Genomic DNA, 23,563 nt, shown 5'->3' with positions numbered 1-23,563 from the left:
TTCTTTTCTTCTTCCTTTTCTGACTTTCAGTTTTGGATTTTTGTTTTTTCCCGTCACTAAGAGACACATTCTCCTTATTCTTACCTGAGAAGGGATAAAGACAAAAAAAATTGTGTTTTCATGGGAAGTGGGTGCACAGTCCACTTGGTAATTCTCTCTGCAGATCTAGAAAATCTAGTCTGAAAATCTGGCTCTAACTAATGGCAACTTTGACAAATCCAGGGGTTTGTTGCTCAGGACTAATATAATAAAAACAATTTTCATCTTCTTATAAAATGTTCACACTCATCAGACTGGGTTACATGTAAGTTATTTAAGTCATCATGGGCCAGAATTGTACCAAAATTGAATGTGCACCCACTTTTCTAAGCTCATAAGGTTTTATGGCAAAAACAACTGAAAATTCAATTCTAAAGACAGACTAAAATGCTGTAAATACTGTTTATTTGAACAAGTAGAAGTAGTTTGCAACTCTTGAGTAATAAAGATACTAAATTACTCTTTCAGATGTCGATTTGTTGCACAAGATTCTTCAGCTGAGATCAATTGGATTGTCTGGGAACTGTTTGGGTCTTTGCATAAAGCTCATAGCTGGTACAGACTAGACGTTAAGCCTCTGTAAGGGGCATTGCAAAACACTGAGACCTTGAAGGTGGTCCTTAATAGTGTCGCAGGATCTAGAAACAAAGATTAGAATACTTGAAATTATTCCTTTAATTAAAAATTGGATACCTATTTCTACATAGAAGCTACATCTGTTTGTTGTAATAGCAAATTTAAAAGGGTTTTCCTTTTAAGAAAAATTCAACTGATAGCATACTGCGACATGCAACGTTGTTTTGGAACAGGCATTTCATTAACAAATAGGTCTCACGTGTAGTAAACATTCAAACTACACAAAGTACAGTACACCTATACTTCTGGTGAGTGCCAAAAAAACCCTGACCTAAGCAAGGCAAACAGATTGGAGACCTAATGAGGCTATTGCTATTGCGCTCTCCTGTTTTTTAGGTAATTTAGCACCTCACATTGAGAGTCCTGCACTTACATATATTCATCATTTAAATGCATTAACTTTTAGGTTGTTTCCACATTTTTCCGATTGCTTTTCCACTGCCAAGACGTGTTAGAAGACCTTTACAATGGTGAAACGCTTGTTAAGAATTATCTTGACAATATCTATTTCTAAAACAAAGTCACGAAAATAATACTGTACTTCCATAAAGTGCCACGAGACTCAGGTTCAAAATCATAATGTCTTACAGTTAAGATTTTTTTGTTGATTTTTGGTATTACACTAAATACCTGTAGGAGAAAACTAAATGAATGTCCTAAAATTCCTGAGTGATTCTGCGCTAACATGGACAAATTCAGATGGCTCAGTTTTCGCACAGTGGATCTGCTCTTCATTTCTTCGAAGACAGGTTAGATTAAATCAGTGAAAACTTACAGTATTATTATTTAGAAGTTTTGGTAAAGAAGTTGGATTTTTGGAATAAATGCTAAAAATTCTTCACAAATTTTCTTTCTGAACTATGAATAGAATTGTACATTAAGGTCTAATTACTTACAAATGCTCAGTGAGCTATAAATACCTTGTAAAACCACTAAAAGCAACAAGTTTTATAGCAGCTACTGAGATTTGACAAGGAGACTTTATTCTAGGTTCTAGGAATGAAAATGAGGAAGGCAGAAATACAGATTGATATTCATTTCCCATGTCAAGCTTGCTGGGCTGGTAGCTGAAAAAAGTAATACATTTTTTGCTGTAGTAATACTATATAATTTAGTATAATGTTATCCTGATCTATTTTATATGCAAATATATATTTGCAATACTATATCTGTTATCTGTATATCGTTTCTCACAGTATATACTTCAAAGATTCTTTAGTTGTGGTGTGTTAGCGATTCGGTTTATTACAATTTGAAAGCAGGTTATAAATATGTGCGTGTAACTGAATTCATTAGAAGAATTAAAAGCTATTTGGAAGATATGTAACCATTGCATGCAGTTTTAATCTAGGTTTTGAAGTGTTTTTAGTACTTGGGAAAATGAAGGCAAGTTTCTTTACAAAAGCTTAATTTTCTACTGAGAACTTTTACCATACTATCTTACAGTGGTTGGACAGAGATTTGTGGATGTCCAGAGGAGATAAAAAAATTGTGATTTTTAGCATGAAGATGAAACAGAAGTCGTATTCATGTAAAACTTAAGTGGATATTTCTGCTGGGGATTTGAGACTTGTGTTTCAAGCACTTGGGAAAAAATTAATTCTTTTTTTTATTTATAGCATAAGAGTGATGTGAAATGGTGGTTTTATGGTTGTGTTACATGGTCATGAAAGCATAAGCTCTCCTGTTATTTGCAGTCTATGTTAAATTACTTTGCAAGAGTAATAGTCATATGTTTCAGATGTGTTCATAATGTACACACATGTGTACAAGCACAGTAAGTTCCAATTTGCACGTGCTTAATTAAAAAAGCTTGTTTTAGGCAAGTGTAAAGACTACTGAGGGTAAATGTTCCTTTATATGCCAGACAGCCAAGAAGCTATAAAGCCGTTTGATTGTACTTACGTAATATATTTGGTAAAATAGTGTCTAATTGATTTTAGGAACCTACCTTATTTTTAAGAAACGACTTCAGCACTTGAGACAGATTCATTTCAGTTGTGTAAGTACTGCTGAAAACATTTTCTTGTATCTGAAGAGAACAAAATTCTGACAGCAAATAAAAGGAGTCTGGATTCTCTTCTTCCTTAGTTTACAATCAGTTGAACTGTTTTACATCAATCTCATTTGATTTCATACCCACAGTAGTCCTTTTCCTTGAATTTTGTCATCTGCCTGACTCTTCTCATTATGTTAGCATTTTTCTTTCTCCTTTTTTTTGATTTCTCTGTCCCCCTTTAGCTGATGTTTTCTTTTTCCTTCTGGGTATTAAGCAGGATATAAAAATTAAACCTTTGCCCTTAGTTTAAAGCTCTTGTTATCCGTCATGCTAACCTCAGTCACAGCAAGTAAATAGCTCACATTTTAAAGCAGAGACTATTTGTTACATTTCACTGCTTGGACATCTCCTGGTTCAGGCTTTGAAACCTCCTTTTCTTCATTATCTAGTCGTGCTTTTACCTTCTTCTCTGGATATCAGCAATGCAGTAGGTACAGAGGATACTGAAGATCACCTTGAGCTTCTTCAGCAGTTTCTCTAGCTAAGCGGTCTCCCCTGACTCCTTCAGTAGGAGCGCTGAAGAATGTGTCTGGACATCAAGGACAAGACGTGGGTTGTTGAGGTTTTTTCTCAAGTCCCCCGAGTACCTTTTGTTAAACTCCAGGTCTGCATCTCTTATTTTTCTCCATGCTTTTCTGTTTTCTCTAGCCTTTCTTTAGAATGGCATCCACCTGTCTTATTTAGATTCCCATACGGTGGGATGTAACCTGCTGTGCCGAAGTATCCCCAAATGCAATTTTATGTCTCAGTTCCCTTTTCCTGCAGAGTCCTACTTTCATGTGTCACCAGTTTCTGAAGAGGTTTTGTGTTCTATAGATCAGCTTTTCAGAGGTACAGGGAAGGGATATCAGGGTGGTGATTATCAGTCTCGCTGTTAAGGTACACTTTTGAGTTGTCAGATCTTGTTTTCAGAATAGCGTTACAAGACAGACCTTGGACAGAATGGATCACCATGTGAAAGCTAAACCGCATTGGGAGAAGAAGTATTTGGTGAAGAGAGACATGCAAGAGCTATGAAACCTGTATGAATTTAAAAAGGCGGCTTGTTGTTAATCATATCTGTATCTTCTTTTTCTGGTTTCACATCTGATAGCAAAATCAGTTTTTGCTTCCTTGTAGCAGTACTACTTTGTAATCACAGGGTCGCTCCAGCAGATAGTCTATTGTTGCCTCCAGCGCCAGTGTGCAAGTAAAATCGCTTGCTAAAGGGAAACAGCGTGGTCTTAAAGCTGTAATGAGGTGTTTCTTTGGCTGCTGCTACTTTGAATTTATCAGATCTGAATTTAGATTGATATTTCACAAGGTATTTAAGCAAGTGCCTAACTTTAAGCAGATGAGTAATCTCTGTTAAGTCAGTGGAACTACTTAAAAGTTTAAAGTTACCTGCATAAATATCTTAGCAAATCAGGATATTAAGACTAGAGAGCATATGCAGACTTGGGTTTTGTTTGTTGGGTTTTGTTTAGCAAATATTTTAGTTGGTCAATTTTACTGTAATTATATTCTTTTTATGTTAATCATATTTAAGATGGCAGGATATTTAAAATTGATGCCAATTCTTGAATATTTTTTTTAAAGGAGGTCTGTATAGCTGCTATTATTTATATGTGTTGTACTTTCAGCCTGGTAAGATTTTGAGACTGAATTTGTGCTGTGAAGTCAAGCAATTTATGCAGAACATTTACCAAAAAAATCTATTACTGAATTTGCTTTGCTGTCTCTTCTACCTACAGCTGCGAGTGATGCACTGAAAATGGCTTTGATCTTCCTCTGTACATTGCAAAGCTTTTTGGCTAAATATCCAGTTATGTTAACTTTACTACTTGCATGCCTCCAGAGAACTACTGGTTCACTGAAGAATTTAAACTGGGTTTAGGTAATGCAGACCATCAGTTTCTTTTCTGGCTCTGATGAAAAGTAGTCATTAGCCGGCAGACCCATCAAGTGGGAGATTTCCTGGGGTTTGCTTATTTTACTGGAGTTGCATATCATGCGGAATAGTTGGCTTAGGCTTTATCTACACTTAAGTTATGGTGTTTTAGCTGTCCTAATAGTTTTCTGTGGAAGCAGTGTTATAGTTTAATTAATATGACTTATGAGAGGAGTAGCTGAAGATGCCTTTACGACATAGAGCTGTGTCCACACTGGGTTCAAACTATTGAGAGAGTTGGGATTGTTCAGCCTGGAGAGGAGAAGGCTCTGGGGAGACCTTATTGCAGCCTTTCAATATGTAAAGGGGGCTTATAAGAAAGACAGAGAGAGAGACTTTTTTTAGGAGGGCCTGTAGTGACAGGACAAGGGGCAATGGTTTTAAGCTGAGAGAGAGTAGATTTAGATTGGACATAAGGAAGAAATTTTTTACTATGAGAGTGATGAGGCAGTGGCAGAGGTTGCCCAGAGAAGCTGTGGCTGCCCCGTCCCTGGAAGTGTTCAAGGGCAGGTTGGATGGGGCTTTGAGTGACCTGGTCTGGTGGGAGGTGTCCCTGCCCGTGGCAGGGGGGATGGACTAAATGATCTTTGAAGCTCCCTTCTAACCCAAACCAGTCTGTGATTCTGTGATTTTCTTGCTTCAAGAAAACAGACAAAAGTCATCATCAAACTGGTAATCAAAATTGTGAATCCAGTACAAAATCTATGCACTTAATAGGATTTAGTAGATTGTTGGCAGTTTTTGCTTCCTGATCATGGTTCAAGTCCTGTCTGCTGTTTTAGAATAAATACAGCCTCGTTCCCCAAAGTTAGTGAGACTGTTTGCTCATGATCTGATTAGGAGATTTAGGTCGATTTTGTTATTATTTATTTTGACTTAAGAGCAATAATAGAATGGTCCTAAAGATGTTGATGTGCAGGCTGTAGACTCACCTGCAGGAAATGAGGCAGCTGTTGAAAGCCCTGGTTCCACCACCTCTGCCCTCCTCCTGGCCATGAGTTCCCATTCCCTCCCTTACCCTGACAGTAGCATTTGTGCGGTTGTTGTGGTGAGCCTAGGCAGTATTTTTGATTTGACTGGGAGGAGAGGATCTATCTCCCCTTGAGTCCTTGGTGGGGCTCCCACCAACATGGGTCCAAGCATGCCAGCAATGACTGAGCCGTGGGCTAACGCCCACAGTTCTCTTGGTGCTGTTGGGCATTGCAGGGTGTTGGGCTATGACTGTCACCTAACAAGACACGTCTCTTGTCTGTGGGCTTCAACTTTGTCAATGATGGATGACTTCAGTTCTAGAGATAATTTTCTTGAAGTTTTAGACCAGAAATCTAAGCTTTGACTTCAAGTTGTGGCTCAAAGCTGAAGAGAAACTCAATGTTCACTCCAGACTGTTACGATAGTGATCTTTTTCAGGTAGAAACAGTGTTGGCAGATGTTACAAGAAAACTTGCTTGGTTTACATCCTCCTTTTCTTTGATCTTCATTTTGTTTTCTTTCATAACTTCTAAATGACCAAGAGAGAAAATCATTCAATCTAGTGGAGCATGGTGGTTTATTTTACGGTCTGTAGCTGCAAAGATGGTTGCGATCTAAGAGGTCTATAATACCAGTCTTGGGGAATGTTATAAAGGATTGCACTGCTTCTCCTATATTTAACATGCTTTGGGGGATGTGTCTCAAGTGTTCCCTCTTTGTTCTTTGCAGGAATATTTTCATTAAAGTTTTGATTTTGTTACTTTAATATTTAATGATCATAGAATGGTCTATGTACTTCTGGGAGTGTAGTAAAAATGTCTTGTATAAGAAAGATGGAGACATCTCTTCCTCAAATTTGGGATTTTGGAGGCTACCTCCTTGCAGATAGTGTATTGTTCTCAGGCTGCATCTGAACTGTCACTGAACACTTTAAACTTCAAAACTTTACAGTATTTCTTTTGCAGTTTATTGTGTAATCTCTTATGAACTGTAAACATCATAAATGTATTTAGCATTTTAAATTTGGGAAAAAAATAAAATACAGAAATACAGGCTGACATCCAGCCCTTCACAATATGAACTAAGCTCTTGAGTCTAGTGTTTCTCACCAGCTGCTCTGTTTTCAGAGGTGTCCGGTCAATAAGAAATACTGAGTTTAGGTGCTAAAGAAGAATTGGAGGCTGCTGATTCAAGTCTTGATGTTTGTGTTCACGGTCTGTTATTGCCGGAAGGTATGCAATGTAAAAGGTGCTGACTGTAGAACATCAGGGCTTGCTGTGTACTTTAGATTAGTGAATGCAACGGACTAATCTCAGCAGCATGTGAAGCAAGTAAATTAAGAAGGAGACTTTGTGTTACCTTGACTGTCTCTGTGGAGCTCAATTTATGGAATAGCAAATTAATTTACTGAGAGTAGTGATGATACTTTAGTCAAAATAAGATCGTCTATTATAAGGACTCTAGCTTTTGTTACACAGCTTTTATCTTTTCTTTTTAAAGACTGCAGCCTGAAAAGTGATAATATAATATTTACTCACAATAGGGTGCAATGCCTTTCATACCATGTTTGAATCCTGAAAACCCGTGGATTCACAGCACGTTAAAGAGGTATTGATCAAAGGCTCCTCTGTGTTCAAACTAGAACTGAGATAATTGCAACTGTTCCAAGTCACACATTTTGTTATTTCTTAAAAGATTCTGTATTAGTTAGTCAGAAATAGAGGTCCTTGAATGTGAAATGGCTGAGGATATGAAAAGCAATTGCTACTTCAGCTTTCGTTTTCTTTTATGAAAACCCACAGTGTGCAACTGGGGAAAATAAAAAAAAAAAAAAAATAGACTGAAGTTTGAAGGATGACGTGGCAAATGATCAGTTACTCGCTCTGTCATGTACACTGTTGAGCTCCTAGTGACTGTCCTCAGTTAGAGGGCCAGGACATATGTGCCTTCTGCTTCCTTTCGTCGTTAAAGTGTGTTGGCACATCTATATGTATTTTACAAGACAATGGGCACTCAAGTGTGTGCACTACACATACATACTAACACGTACATACTTCCCTCTTCCCTGAGCAAGCAAACCACTCCTCTTTAGCTTGCACAAGATCAGAGCAAATGTCAGAAGATGGAGACAGAAAAGTACGTAAATTTAAGTTCTGCTAAAGTAGAAAACTTCCAAAGTAGATACTCCGTAACTGGAGATGCTCCAGTTACTGCCATGTTATCTGAAATAGTATCCGCATGCCCCTTGGGAAGAAGCAGCAGCGTGGTACCGCTGCTCACTGGGGCTCTATTCATCTTGAAGCGGAAAGGCATGTCCCTGCAAGCCTTGCTTTGCTTACTGACGCAGAGCAAAATGGAGCTACGCCGTGTGCCTGCCACAGAGGACTCTAACACCCAAGGCAGGATACGACCTAACAGCTGGAATCTGTGGCCAAAGCCAACTCAGATGTAAGGTGCAGGTTCTTAGTGGAAAGTTAATTGACATTTAAAGCAACTTAATGAAGAAATTGGTAGGTTCTGTCAGCCCTCCCCAACAGATTGGAATGTCCTTCAAAATACATATTGTAATTCTGTGGAGGTTCTTGGCATGATGCAGGAGTCATTTGGTGAAACGTTTTGGGATGCATTACAGAGATCTGGCTAGAGAGTTAGAGTGGTCCCTTGTCATCTTAAGACGTGTGAGCATGAAGAGCATTAGCCTTTTACTGGTACTTTTTCTTCCGAGGCACAATTTCCTAGAAAGACTTGGAACAACCTGCAGTTCCCATGGTCCTTCTAACAGAGATGTCTTCCAGAGGCAGGCTATTCTATGTCAAATTAGGTCTGGGGCTATGTTCGACACTGAAGAGGAAGTGTGCTTAAATATAACAATTGATTCACTTGGAGATGAAAAAAAAGAAGAGGAAGAGATATCAAGGTTGTAAACTCTAAATATAGATCGGAAAACTCAGAGGGACCCTCATTTAGATTTTTCTTGGTTTGTTTGTTTTGGTGTTTGGTGGAAAAATATCGAGGTATTTTGTGCCAATAACAAAATTCTTCCTGTCTTCCTTCTTTTGTACAAAACCTTTCACCTCCTTAGCTTGGAGGAAATATTTAAATGTTTGAGTTTATTTTTCTATCTTTAGTTATTTCTTATCCCTTTTGACTTTTCTGAATGCAATGCTCCTTGTCACTAGCTGTAAAAAAATTATATTTTATGTAGAATGGATTTTCTTTGTATTTCCCTATTGCTCCCTTTTCTCTTGAAGGGCTTTATTTTTCAGCCTTTGCTGTTTTCTTTTCTCTCCTTTTTAATGACTGTCTTGTGGGGTTTTTTTCCACTTCTCCAGTTATACTCTCTGTTGCCTTCAGTGTGGCTTTAGCCATAATTTTGGGACTAGCATCACCGTACCTGTGACAGTTTTATCCCATTCACTGTTATCTCTCTGATACTGTTTTTTCCCTGCAGTAAGAAATCATTGACTAGTTTTAGGGAATGTGACAAAACTTACTAATGAATCATTCCTTGAGTGTGTTAACACTGATCAATATCAAGGATTATTGTGATTACTATTAAGCTTGAAAGTTGAGTCACCATCTGTCTAGCTGCTGGAGATGCTGATTTTAACTGGAAATTATAATACAGCTTGTCAGGCCATTGTACTTAATGTTCGAAATAGAATTATGTGTTTGCAGTTGGCAATCTACTATGTAAAGGTGCCCACTAAGCTTTTTTTTTTCCCTTGCTTTTTTGTGTCAATGATACAGGCAGAGAAGCCAGTCCATAAAACCTTTATTAAATATAACTGAGGAAGGATACTGGCTTTCTCAGGGCCACTGTGAGTTACGGCGCAAGAATACTCTTCCTCTCCCTCAGCTCTCTGGTGGTCGTGGGTGTTGTCATTCATTCTTTCTTTGAGACTCAGACAAAGGGCATATATCCCTTATCTCAACAGCTTAAACCCTTTCCAAAGGTGGGGGTTTGGGTTTTTTTATTGTTTTTTGTTTGTTTGTTTTAATAAGGACTTTGGCCCAGATCTACAAATGGCTTAGAATTTAGATACTTAGCTCAAACCCCAGTATCCTTAAATGGTGAGGCTGAGGCGGACCCATAATCCTGTGGAAATAACAACTGTTCTCTAAAAGGTCTCACCTGTTGACGCTCTAATGGGTGAAGTGAGGAGCAGGCACCCATGTTCCTTTTTGCAAGCGAGTAAGTAAATTGCAGATTGGGGGAAAAGATTCTGGATTATCACTTCGGATCTGATGCACGGGCTTGGCTGCAGACCTGCGTTACCAGCCGTTGTGCCAAGGAGGGACATGCTGGAGTCAGACCTTTAATCTTCAACGTGTCGTGGTTGCAACCACGTTTGTTCAGCATGCTCAATGCGACGATTGCCAACTGGGGGCACCTCATGCCCAGCCTGTGCCGCGTCAGGAGCTTGGGGCTCTTGGGGAAGAGCAGTGGGGCTACAAATCCAGCTATGGCAGCGCCCGCCGCCACACCAGGGAGCATCCTTTCCGATGAGCCGCTAGTCAGCCGTGGTTAAGGGAACTGTTTTTAAGGCAGGTCTAAGTTTCTTCTCAGAGGAAAACTGATAAAGCTCACTGAGAAAAGAGAGAAAGCTATACTGTTTGTGTTAAATTATTTTTCTGTTTATGAATTATACTGACTTATGACTAGGTGCTGATGCCTACTTCATGACTCTGAAATAGAGAACAAGAAATGATAATGCCTAATGAATTAAGTTGTAAGTATGGTTCAGTTTATTGAAGGGAGCCCATTTATACCTATCAGTTCTATTAGCAGGTATTTCAAAATGTGACAAAACAAATTAATGTAAGTGAGCTTAAAAGTGACTTTAGATGTAAATCTTAGCAGCAAGATAAGCCAAACTTTTGTAGGGTAATGAAAAAAGATCTTTTAATTTTAGAGAATATCTTAAATGATACGTGTTAATAGTCCTTACCATCCTTCCAACAGCCATGCTGTGTTCATAATGGACCTGAAATAATGTAGCCGCTGTTGAAATACATGAAATGAATCTTAAACACAGTTTCATAAAGGATTTGGATTTAAAAATTCCTTTAAGTAACTAACATGCAGCTTTTGTTTTCCCTTCTGCTTTCCTTGCAGTAATAGGAACATTTCTGTTTCTAAATTGATTTAAATGTTTGGCTGAGGCCTGTGATGGTGGGTTAGACAAGCAAGAAGAGGGGCCCCAGCTTCTATTTCTGAACACTGGGCTATTATAGGAAGAAAACTTTACTTGTCCTTAATGATTCAGAGCTTTTTCGTCAAAGATTTATCGGCTGTAATCTGGACTATTAGAAGCAGGAGGAGCCCTGTTGTCCATGTTAGCATGAACACATTAAATTAAGCTTGTTTTGGTTCTTCCTTAGCTGTCTTCAATTATCTGTGCTCCATTCTGGGCTACGCTTTATTATGGAACCTTTTTTCTTTCATGGGCTCATAGGGAGACCATAATCCATCATACTTCTTTTTGGTGCGCCATATTAGGTCTCTTGAAAACTTTTGCAGTCATCGATGGCAATTTATAAAGGCAAAAATATCTTTGCCTGTTGCTGTGAATGATCTGGTGTGTCACAAAGATTTATCATCAGCATCCTAAAATAAAGAAGATATTTTGTAATCATGGCAATACGGCATTCGAAGAAACGGAGTCATCTGTTTCATTTTAACAGTTGGTTGAATACATAAGAGTAAGGCTTCAAGAAATGGGAGTCTGGCTAGATTAATATTCCTTTCCAGTATGTTATTTTGGCCTAAGTTTTGGAAACCTATAAGTTTAATTAGTTTGGCAACTGCATCTGCAGATTCTAGTCTAAAGATTGTTACCCCTTGTATCTTTATTTTTGAAATCTTGCCTGTGTTTTTACACGTCAAAGAACCAACTGGAGAGCTGTTAACTTTTGTGAAAGCAATATATTATTTCTAAGACAGTGATGGACCCCTGTTTTGAACGAAATTATCAGATCCTGCCATATTTTGTGTCTTTGAAAACATTAGCTCAGCCAAAATGTTAAAGAACATCGGGCTCCCACCATTTAGACATTCATATTAGTACTGTTTTTAGAGATGAATTATCAAAACAAGATGAGGTTATTCATTAAGTAAATATCTAACACTTATAAAATTGTAAATGCCAAGAAATACAGTAAAATTTTCTATCCTAATTCAGTACTTACCAAAGAAAATAATTACGTTGTTAAGCTGAGTGATGCCAAATATTTGTATCTAATATTTCAATGCCAAGATCAGTTAGCGTGGCTCTTTCTTTTGAAATTCAACCATCGTAATGTAACAGGTTTTAAGTCAACGCTGATGGATGTGTGGCATTTGTTATCATGTACACTGAGTGTTTTGAAGTCATCTAAATACCAACAGAGGCAAAACTGTTTCCTGAGTATGCAAGTGTTTGTGTATACAGCTACAGGTACATATATTTGAATGTGCTTATATGATTCCAGAATAGAATAAGTGGTGACTGATTAAATTGAGGGTGGTTTTGGGTAAGGCACTGAGAGCCAATGTACTTAATCTACCATGTGTACTCCTTTCTTGTACTAAGTACTGTATTTTAAACACTTATAAAATATCCTAAATTATACCACAACAAGTCAGAGATTTGAGATTATACCAGTTACTACACATTCCTAAGAAGTATAAATGCAAAAAAACTCCAGCATTTAAAAAACCCACTCTAAACCAGTGAAAATTAGACATTCCCAGCACTACACTGGATTTTGGCCTTTTGATAAGGAAGTCTCCTGGGCAGGCAGCACCCTTGATGATTAATTTATTTATGCTTTTTCTCTGGTCAGTCAGTACACACTGGAAAGAGAGTGTTAGTAGTCTTTTTGGGGAAAAGAGAAAGAATATAGCTTAAAAACGTAGGAATATATACACACGTGTTCAGTTTGTCAGTTTGCAAGTTAAGCACACCTTTTCATTTTATATAAGAGTGTATATTGAATGTACTCAAATATTTTAATAAGCTAAGACCTGTCTAAAAATTCTCCAGGAATAAAACTACACCTAGTTATATTCCTTTCCACTTTTTTTGAAAACTTAGTGGAAAAGGTGACTGTTGCAGCATATCCAGGGATTCAACAGGTGATGGTCGTGATGGAAGCTTAATTCCACGTTCAAGAGATGAAAACCAACTTTCAGCTCACAATGTGGTAGTTTGACATATCCTCATAGTTTAAAATGAGGCATCAGGTGAGAAATACTTTATAGATCTGGGGTTGCTTTTAGTTTTAGTTTAGCTTTCACTTAAATTGTAGGAAGACAATTGTCCTTCTGTGTCTTTAGTGATAAATAAAAATACTAGAAATAACCTCAGCAGGGAAATTATTTTACTTGCTGCGTTGTTTTGTATTTTTGTTGCATGCTGGGGATGGATCAAGCCATTAAGGATTTGGGTGTGAATAGTCTCTGCCACTGCCTTAAGTAAATAAATCTGGGAATAGTAGGGACATATTTCTGCAAATAATGCTATTTCTGTAAATAACGTTATCACTTTTAGTCGCCGCTGTTAAATCCAAGAGTTAGGAATCTTCAGAGAAGCTATTTAAGTGTATTTATAGAGGGTGAGACTCAGCCTTAGTGCTCTGAATGGAGCTGTGTGCCGGGAGCGTGGCACGGCGATACCCCCAGCTTGTGGGGCTCCTGGGGCGAGGGGAGGAAGGAGAGAGCACTTCCACCACTGCTGCTTGTCCTCTTCCTCACTTCCAAGAAGTAGACCATTGAGTTTTGTAATAATGAGAGAAAAAAGGGATCGTAGGTGTGATGATAGAAAAAACAGGCAAAATGAGGAAGAGAAGAAACCAAGGAAAAGGTAGTAAAATGCGTCTTAAAGCAAAAAATACAAACAAAGATACTGGGCTTCTTTCTGTTCAGCAGTTAAGTATTATTCTTGGTGAGTTGAATTTCAGGATTTTTATCCTTGTCCCAGTTTAAGTGAGCTGGGGGCAATTATTTCTCAGGCAGTACTTCTTAGAGAAGTTGTATTAGGTGACAAAAATGCTGACAAAAAAGAATGATGGAGAAATGCCAAAATTATTAAAAGAAATGAAACTAGTATTAATTTTATGTGTTATTACTTCTGTTTGTTGCTGTTCCTAAATCCATCATGTTCTTTCAGTGCTTATTTTACTTTCAGTGCCCATGAAAATTTTATACACTGGCTCCTGTTACTGAATTTTCTAAGAGCAGACATCGCTCAAAGCTTGAAAAGCTCCATCAAAGTTTACCTATATTTGATGGGTTTGTGAGAATGCAAAGCTTTTCGTAGAGCTAGTGTTTTACCAATGCTTCTTTACAGAGGGAAGGTGGGGCAGGTGTGTGTTGGGAGGGAGAGCAGCTACGCCAATTAGAAATTGAAAACACTGCAAAGAAGAAATTGTGGTGTTGCAAGTGCTATTACTCCTGAGCAAGTAATTGAGCTTACAGCTTTCCGAGGGCTGTTAGCTTAAGCCCTGGGGTCATTTACCATTTAAGTGTGCTTCCACCAGCAATGGTAAATATGAAGCTAAACTATGGGGATGTGATGAGTGGAGCCGGGCACGGGGAGGCATGGGGTGCTGCTGGCCTGGCCTGGGCTGAACGGGCGAGCGGCTGGGTGGGCACGTCGCCCTTCCCGACCGAAGGGGAGCCGAGCCGTGCTAACAAGAGGGCTGTGTGTCGGGGAGGTGGGCAAAGCTCTTAGATGGCTCACAGTGAATAAACGTGCTGAGAAAAAGTGCAGCTGTGCTTTTTTAATATGCACTGCAGGAGATTTCAGCAGCCTGATGATATATCGTGCATTAATGGTGAAAAGATAAACACATTTGGAGAGCACAGGAAGGCCTTGTGTTTTTATGTTAGCAGAATGCTTCCTAATGAATAAGAACGTGCTGCTGGCTTCACAGAGCCATATGGCAGCTTTTCTAATTTTAGTTCAGTGCAGATGCATAATTCTCCCTTGTTTTACCTTCTAAAACCTTCCTGAGATGTTGCATGGTTTTTCCTGTAAGACTTGATCTACATTTTCTGGGGGGAAAAATGTATTCAAGAGTCTAATAGCTTCTTTGCTCTGGACAGATGTATGCGGTATGATGAAAGAGCAACCTCACTACATAATCACTTCCCTAAATAGTAGCTAACTTTATTCACAGGGATGGGATAAGCCGGTCTTAAAATTGATTGCTGAGATAGTTGCTGTTTCTTAGGCAGCGGTCTTTTGAAAAATTACTTGCTTTCAGGGAGAAAAAACAACTTGTGTCCAGGCAGTGGGGACTGGGTAAGAAACGTGCTTGTGGATATCAAGTTCCAAGTGAGCCGTGGATCACACTGCTTTGAATTACGCAACGGCGAGGCAGAGCTGCTTTCCCTGTGGTTAACCAAGCATCAAAATAACTTACACGTTCTTCGCTGCTTTGCTTCATCGTGTGTAGTGATCCAAAACTGCTCACGTTACTTAATACAAGCTGCTTTTTTTTTTCTGTTTTTTATTCAAGTCTATACATTTGAAGGTACTTTTTATATAGCCCTATTCATGTTAAAAACCTCCTGCCCGTTACCACAGTCAATATCATTATTTAGCAATAGTTAAAGATGTTACAATGTCACGAAATCTAATATTTATTTCACATGTTATTAAATCTAATACTTGAAACTGTAACACCAATTAAAATTTGGCAGTTTGCTAAGTATACTTGCCATTATTTGTTAACATTAGTTTTTAATATTGTATCTACCCTTATCTTTGGCCAGTTACATACTTTTACTGTTTCCTTGGTAGTTTGTTTGGGTTGTTTTTTTTTTCCACAACAATTCAGGAGAGATCAGAAGGACCACACAGGGTAAACTTACTCACAAATATGAATGAGGCAAGACAAAAATAGTTAGCTAATGCGTACCAAAAAATGGAGAAGATAAGTTGTTTTCAAGACAGTTACAGTATGAAATTTAATTGCAATTTTAAACATTGCATAGCATTTACAATCACTTTAAAGTGATGTTGCTGTTACTGCTATAAGGATCTGTCTTGATTCGTGTCATTTTTTTCTAATGTGCAGGGTTGAGCTTTCTAGTATCCCTTATAAATCTCTTTGCTTATATTTTTTACCTATCATTATATAAATGAGGGTATATGATTTGAGATGGGTGTGGCATTTCAATAGCAATTCCAGAAAATTATGAAGAACAGAAATTACGTGGAGCACCTGAGAAAACCTGTTTTAAGCAGTATTGGATAATAAATTTGATTCTGCCTGTTACAGTGTTTTTTTTCTCTTGACCTCTTTCCTCAGCAGTTTGCAGAGCACGGGTGCTGCCCTGTCCAGGGTTTCACCAGCATCTCTTTTTTTGCTCCCTCTTATTCTATGAAGAACCTTAAGTGTTTCTCCTATGAAAAAGAAACTAAACGTGTGTTGATGCAAGTTTTCTCTTTCAGATTACGTGTCATCTTTTTGCAATCCCTATAGAGGCTACAGTTTTGTTCTTTACTTCGAAAATGCATTTTGGTTTTGCAGAGAGCATCAAGGGGGAAATATTTTTGTAGCTGGTTTCGTTAAGGAAGTTGGAGTAGGTCTTGAACACAGACAAAAAGAGCTTTTGGGGTGGTTCAGCTGGTCCTACCTGCCCACCTGTAGGAAGGGAGGGTTTGAAACATAACCAAGAGAAGGCGATGCCCATCAGTAGCACTTCTGAGTCTGCTGTTAGAAATTCAGAGAGAACCGACCTAGCTTGAGTTGGGAGGATGGAAAACCAGGAGGGCTTCCTAAGTTAAAACATAGCAGGAGATGACAAACTGTTGCTTTTGGCTTCTCTTTCTCTGACTTACGAATTTCTGTTAAACTAATGTGATTTCACGAAGGTTTGCTTTCAGAGTCTGGAATGAGCTTCAAATAAAGCTTGAGGCTTTCCCACTGATAAATTTGTCAGAAAATATTTGTGAGGGCTTTTTTTTCCTTCTTTCTTCTGTATGTTGACATAGAAAAGTAAATATAGTTTATGATTGTTACGAAAATGTCCAATTGAAAATATTAATATGTATTTTAGTATATTACTGCTCATACAATTGTAAATGTACCCACAGTTTGAAGGCTAAATTACACACATCACTAAAATGCTACATAATTGGACATATATATTCTTTGTAGTATCTCTCTCGGGAATACTCTTATTTTGTTTAGATTTTTTTTCTTTCTCTAGGCTAAACTCTTAATTGAGCCGAGCTAATAATTATTTCATGTGCATGAAGTTTATGCCACGGTAATTTAGCTAAAATATGCTTGATCCCTGGTAGCCATATTCATAAGGATGGGACCAGTTTCTAATTTAACGCTTCCTCGCCAGCAGAGAATTCCCTGTGCGGAGGTGAAGCCCTGGGAAGCCCCTTTCCACCTCGCTCACTTCCTCAGCCGGCACAAGGCTGTATTTTTCTTTCCATACTAAACCTCTGCTCTACTTTAGCCGCTGTGTCCGTAGGACGCCTGGTAACGCTTGCCCGGCATTTTAGCATTTTCCATTTGAACAGGGGCATCGCTGTTCCTGGAGGCAGCATCGCTGGAAGGTGCGAGATCAGGGAACCGGCTCCCACTCTCCGTGTTAGTGGAAAAATCTAGCAGCTGTGGTTAGTCACAGGGTAATACCAGCAATTCCCGTGGGGCTGGAAAAAAGACTTCTGAGAGGCTTTGCAAGGTTGGGCCTCTGCAACTATTTTCCTAACCCCTAACATTCAAAAAATCATTAATCTAGTGTAGAAATAATAAACTCTCTGTGCTTTTGATTTGTTTGTAGAGCCCCCAGTGAACCTAAAAAAGATAGAAGTAAAAAAAGGAAAAGTAAACTTTACATTTTTGCACCACTACTTAACACCAGAAGCTGGAACTGTTAAGAAAAACAAAAAATACTGACTTGTGATAAATGCATGAGTGTTGTCAGCACTAGAAACTCGTGTATCAGTTGTTGGTTTTTTTCAACCTTCTTGCAACAAATTTTTGTTCTCAATTAGCCCCATGTGCTGTATCGCTGAAGAAAAGATTTGCATTTCAAGATGTTCCCCGTGCCTGGCTGTCAGGACGACACTGCTGACAGGGTTTGCACTTACTTTTCCTGTATGCGCTGATAGAGTCTTCACAAAGGGCTTTGTAGTTCAGTCAAAAATGGATAATTTATTGCGTAGTTGAACATTATCAGTAGCTGTGGTTTATAACGTTGACATAAGTTACTACTGGTCCTACTCAGAGGCTGTCTAAGGCCATGGTTTCCTATACAATGCCACTGAAATAAATATGTAGGAACCAGTGGCCTGAATGTGTAGCCTCCTCTAAGCTCTCCGGCCACTTAACTTCTTACGCAATCAAGTTACAGATCCAATTATGAAGTCCGTAATTTTGGAGCACTTGTGATTTATAAAGCTTTTCAGATTGCCTAACCAAACGTCATGAGCAGTGTAGTGTATGTTGTCACCATCACTGGGAGAGACAGGTAGGCAGTGTTTGTGTCTAAATAGCATTTTCATCTTTTCTCCATTCATTCCACTTTTCCTTGAGCAAGCACTGTTTATTGATCCCACAAAGGTGTTGGGCCCTCTGTGGAAAACAGTGTCTAAGGGAAAAGAAAGAGGAGAGGTCAAACGGTTGTGAGGGATGGGTGATGATGGAATGGAAGTGGTCCACGATTACAGGGTTGAAATGGAGAAACGGGGAACCAGAGGGGAAAGCAACCGCTGTCAGGGACTGGATGCGAGGCTGGAGAGATCCCTGGTCTGACCTAGTATTGCAGCTTCTGTGTTGATTACTGTTACAGTAATGAAAAACTTTCTCCTTTTTCTTTGTATAAAACCTCACCTGCGTGCATAAAAGAGAGCAGTTGTTTTTTTAGATATGTTATTGGTGGTTTGTATGAACTCCATGGTTGTAAGAGTGAAAAAAAAATCTTCAGCAAATATTTTGTCTTATGTGAAAAAGAATCAGTAAAAGTCTTTGTAAATGGATGAAATGAGGAAACACCGCCTAATAAATGCGCTTGGACACCGTTGCTGGACCGTACCTGCAGCCCCTCCATTTCTAGCGCGTAGAGAATAATCCCATGTTCAGCGATACTCAAGACGGCATCAGTGGCTGAAGCAGTGAGGGGATGAACGCAGGAAGCTGGTATCCGTATCCTTTATAATATTTTGCAGTGTGAAACCAGGGATCACTTTATGCTACCAGGAACAGATGGGAAACAAATACCATCACTGACTTTATTAAAAGCTCAACGCTATTTTTAGAATCTCTTCGAATTCTTTCACAATTTTTAGAACATGTTTTCAGTATTGTATTATGGTACGGTGCCAACTCTGCTGTGTTGTAGTATGGGAAGGATTGTTCAGTTTTTTTCTGTTAAACCTAATCTCTGCTTTTTGCCAAAAGAAGAAAAAAAGAAAAAAAAATAAAAGAAAATCCCACTGCAGTCCTCAGTCCAAATCAGAAATACTAATTTTGTATCCTGGTGAGTTTAAGTGGCAGAGGGAAGGTTAAATCGTTATTTCTAGTGTATTTATTTCTATCACATTATGCTAATCAAAGTGATTTAAAATTATTCCATTAGTTGCAACAGTCCATCTTCAGAACAATTTTGTTTGATCATTATTCACAATGGTGTTATATTGTGTATGAACATACGCTAAGAAGACAGCTAAGATTTTCATGACTTTTTTTCATGAGAGCAAGAAACAGGAGCGATCTAGGATGAGACAGCCCGGGCGACCAAAGCCTTATTGCAAGCGAGCGATTGCTGATAGGAGAACACCCAGAGGTTCTCAGAAGCAGTGCCTTTACCGTATGTCTAAGCAACGTATATTCACGCTGACCTTATATCCTCTGCCAAGGAAAGAGTTCAGAGGAACTTTGGCTGCAGTATTGCAGATCTACAGATAGTGGAAAATACTGTACATTTGGATACATTTCAATTTGTATGACTGATGCTTTCATTTTCACTAAGGGTGATTTTTCAAAGGCCCTTTGCTCCATCGGCACACGGTACTTTCAGTAATTCCTCCAATGAATCTTCTTCTGGTTTATTGTTGTAGAAGGCATAAATTCTTGTTAGCATAATTTCGATGTGCTTTCATGTTTATTAAAATAACCTATTGCGTAATATTAAAAATAAAAAAAATCTTTAGTTATTTTTAATATTCTAGATTGCACTATAGCCCTAGCTTTTAGATAACTGCTTGAAAAATAATGAAAGAATGTTTTGAGTATAGAACTAGTAACAAAAAATTACTGATTTTGTTAACTTTCAATGTATAATATGTATTTTGTAGAATGTTTTTATTACTTTTACTGTTTCTCCTTTAACACCCATATCATTCTTGGAGTAGAAAAATTAATGCAGTCCATTACTTGATAGGAATTATAAACCCTCTTGATTTGAAGGTTCCAGTATGTATGAATATCTGTTACATCTGGAGTTGGGTATGATCTGTGATACTGTACATAACATATTGTAAATATGTAGCATTATGCTCCAGAAACCTTAAATCATTATTTTCTTGCCTGTAATTTCCAAATACAGCACTTGAAATTGTATGTGCTTTTAATAACATATTGGTAAATAAGGCAGTATGAAAATTATGTGATAGTAAAAATGTGGGTGGAGGCATGGGAACACAAATGAGTCTGCTCTTTCTCAGTACTGAAACAGTAGATTGCGGACTAATGTTTTTCCTTCTAAATATAGCGATCGTGGAAAAGTTGTGCAGCTGTGAGCTTTGCATGCTCCTTTAGATCAGTCTTTTAATACACCTTGATCCTGGCTTTTCCCCGTTGCACCTTCATAAGGAGCCCTTGTCTTTGCCCGGTTTGTAAGTGGGCAAAACACACTTATGTTTTGTAGTTTAGTCAAATGTCTAGCAGAGAAACAGCAGAAATTATTTCATCTGTGTCATAAAAATTCAAAACTGAGAAGCAAATATACTAGTTATGCTTCTGTTGAATCATTACGGGAGACGATCTAATCTCATTTTCAGAATTGTTGCACTGCAACTGTTTCATAGCTAGTCTCAATACTCTGTGGGCTCTTACTGTATCACTTAGAGAGCACTGCTCTGTCATTTAACACATAGTTTTCTTTATTGCAGAAAAAGCAGCAGCAGCTAATGAAGATGAAGTGCAAAAAGCAGATGTATCATCTACGGGTCAGAGTGTCATCGACAAGGATGCACTTGGACCAATGATGCTTGAGGTGAAGAGCACAAAATTCCTTTATTTAAGCCAGTTCTGCTCCCCCTAGGATGAGGAGCAGTGTAATGAAAAGAAAAAATGCAGTCAGAGGTGACTGTAAAAGAATGGTCAAGAGAGACAAGCCATCCTGGCTACTTAGGATTATGTAATTTAAGAGCAGGCAGCATATTTCTATCGGATTCAGTGGTGAAACTCTCTAACTTGGGGTGGGGAGAGGCAGAGAAAGAGATAATTCTGCTGCTTCGTAACGCAGACAACTTGAGAGGCTTCAGTTGGTAGCAAGGCTTGGGTGTCTGCATGTGCATGTTTTATTTGTTCTAAACCATGACAGATGTGGAAGACCTGTTGTACCTAAGCATTGACTTACATATATAGTAGTATACATGTGAATAATGCTTCTCTAAAATTGCATGTCATTGCTATGCTGTTTTAATGCTTTATCGTTTCACCACTTACAGCATGACTCTCCCCTCTAGAATATGAAAGTAATCTAGGGAGAACTTTTTGAGATGTGTATTTCAGTTTGTTCAGTTAAGATTTCTGGCTGATTTCAGCCAATATTTTGATACCCAAAAGGCTGCATGGTTAAAACCTAGCTTCTGAATGTGTTAATAGTAATGTTGGGTAGGTATGTTATCTGGGATCCTAATGTCATATGCTACTGTCCTTTGGCACTACTGCTTTATCTGCTTAAGCTCACTTGCAAACTGTTTATTGCTGTTCTGACTGTGGACTTTATCTGTAAGGAAGAATAAATATTACTTTAGATAAAACAGAACACAAACTCTGAATCAAGCTAAAGGAACTAACTTTGGCAGAAGCGTAGTTCTTCCGTCCTTCCTGAATGTTGCAGGAACAAGATGCATGTTATAACACTTTTAATTATTTGCATTATATTTCATGATTTGTTAGATGAAAACATAGTTTTCTGTACTACGTAAGAAATAAAGGCTCCAAAATTACAGTATTAAACATAAGGAAGATTAGACAGGTTGGAGTGAAAACATTCTTCTTTGAAAAGTGGGGGTAACAAATTGATTTAATTTAATATTTATTATATGTGCTCACTGAATTGAATGTTGTTGGTTTTGCTATCAAACAAGGTTAAACATTCATCTCTTACATCGCTATGTTAAAATTTATCTTTAATTTCCTCTTAATTTAATTGTAAGGACCGGATTTAATCACAGGGAAAATAAGGATAAGATGATTTTTTTTTTTTCCCTGGCTTATCTTGCATGATTGGCTATTGCAGCAAACATGACATGTAAAATCATCCATCTGTTCCGTTATTCCATTTAATTTAGTTTTCCTTTGCAGTAAAACCATTGCATATTAACAATGAAAGATTGTGGAACTAAATTAATAAACTGTGGTCCTTTTGCACCAAGAAACTTAAAAGGACTGAAAGTTGTTATACGTTTGCTGTGAAAAGACTACAGATACTTTCTTTGTGTCTTTATCTCCTTAAGGAAATGCAGTTAAGTTATTTCATCTTTACAGAATGCCTTTATACAGCCTCTTCAAAGCCCTACCCTTTTCCATTGCCAACTAATAATAAAAATGGCAATGCTGATGAACAGTTTATCAGTTGATATGGTTTAGAAATATAATTGTCTGTTTTTATTAAAGAATAAAACTGAAGAATCCTCAAAATAGTGAGTGTTTCCAGCTGAAGAAAGTGAGTAAAATTCATCGTGCGGCTGCCTCTGAGGAATATTTTTGGTTAAAGCATAAACTAAATAGGAAGAGAAGTCGAAAAAATAGTCAAGAGAGAGCTGACAACATCTCCAAGAACACCAATGTATTGTCTGTTTCAGTATATCATCTAAAATAATATCTGTTCTTGTTTTCTCTTCCAGTATGTTGTCCATTATTTGTTCCCCCATTGTCCCAATAGCTCTGAAGAAAAGTTGTTTATTGTGGTGGCATACATCTGGGGACACAAGAAATTATTGCAGAAGCTTCTAAAAGATTTAAGTGGCTTAGTGCAATAACTTGCTCAAAAGCCTGCTGCTGCTTACCTACAGGGTTATTTTATTAATAGAATAGAAAGAAATGGGAGACTGGCACGTAAGGCCCTGTGTTACTCTAGGCTCCAATGACCGCTTCTGTGGTGAGCCCAAGAAGCAGCTGTGAGGAAACGGCACGGAGCGCTTCCTTGCCAAAGAAGTTGCCGTAGTAGGAAATGGCAGGGAAAACCGAAGATTATTGTGGGATGCCAGTAACTCTCATAATCTCCTAATCATAATCTCATAATCAAAACCTTTGAAAGTTTTCTCCTTAGGACTATGATAAACATCTGCCATGGCTTTGGTTTTGTGATCCCTTTGAATTGATGTAAGCGTGGACCGCTGTCGAGCAGAATGGTTTGGCCAAACCCATACCCTTCTGCCAGCTCTGAACACCATGTGGTTTCATGGTGGGCCAGTTTAGGGGACTGATGTGGCTAGCATCTTTTGTTTTGTTGTTTAACTTGCATTAGTTTTCAGCCAACTCAGTTCTCTGGTCCAACTCTTCATATCCTCAGGGAGTCCTGATGTAGTCCTGATGTAGAAAGGACTAACCCAAAGAGGTTGTGCTTACATTGGCTTCAAGCAGTGGTGAAACGCAGTCTACAACACTAACCCATAGCAGAGATGCCGATAGAAAATTGTATTAGAGCCTCAATTACATAAGTCTTGTAAATCATTGTTAGT

At 38.2% G+C, this 23,563-nt stretch overlaps 1 protein-coding gene across 1 annotated transcript in view; it reads left to right on the top strand.

The window, feature by feature from the left end:
- Window positions 1–23,563, top strand: part of LOC104162131 (nuclear receptor coactivator 2-like) — a gene marked incomplete at its 3' end in the record, with an annotated part of 31,418 nt that overhangs the window by 2,644 nt on the left and 5,211 nt on the right. The window contains exon 3 of the mRNA XM_009700783.1: window positions 20,762–20,865. Coding sequence (XP_009699085.1) covers window positions 20,762–20,865 — 104 coding nt within the window. The remainder of the gene's footprint in view (window positions 1–20,761; window positions 20,866–23,563) is intronic.

This window comes from Cariama cristata, unplaced genomic scaffold (assembly GCF_000690535.1).
Source record: "Cariama cristata isolate BGI_N322 unplaced genomic scaffold, ASM69053v1 scaffold13995, whole genome shotgun sequence".
NCBI classification, from domain to species: Eukaryota; Metazoa; Chordata; class Aves; order Cariamiformes; family Cariamidae; genus Cariama; species Cariama cristata.
Note: the sequence above shows the minus strand (reverse complement) of the source record. Positions and strands in the feature narration are given on the sequence as shown.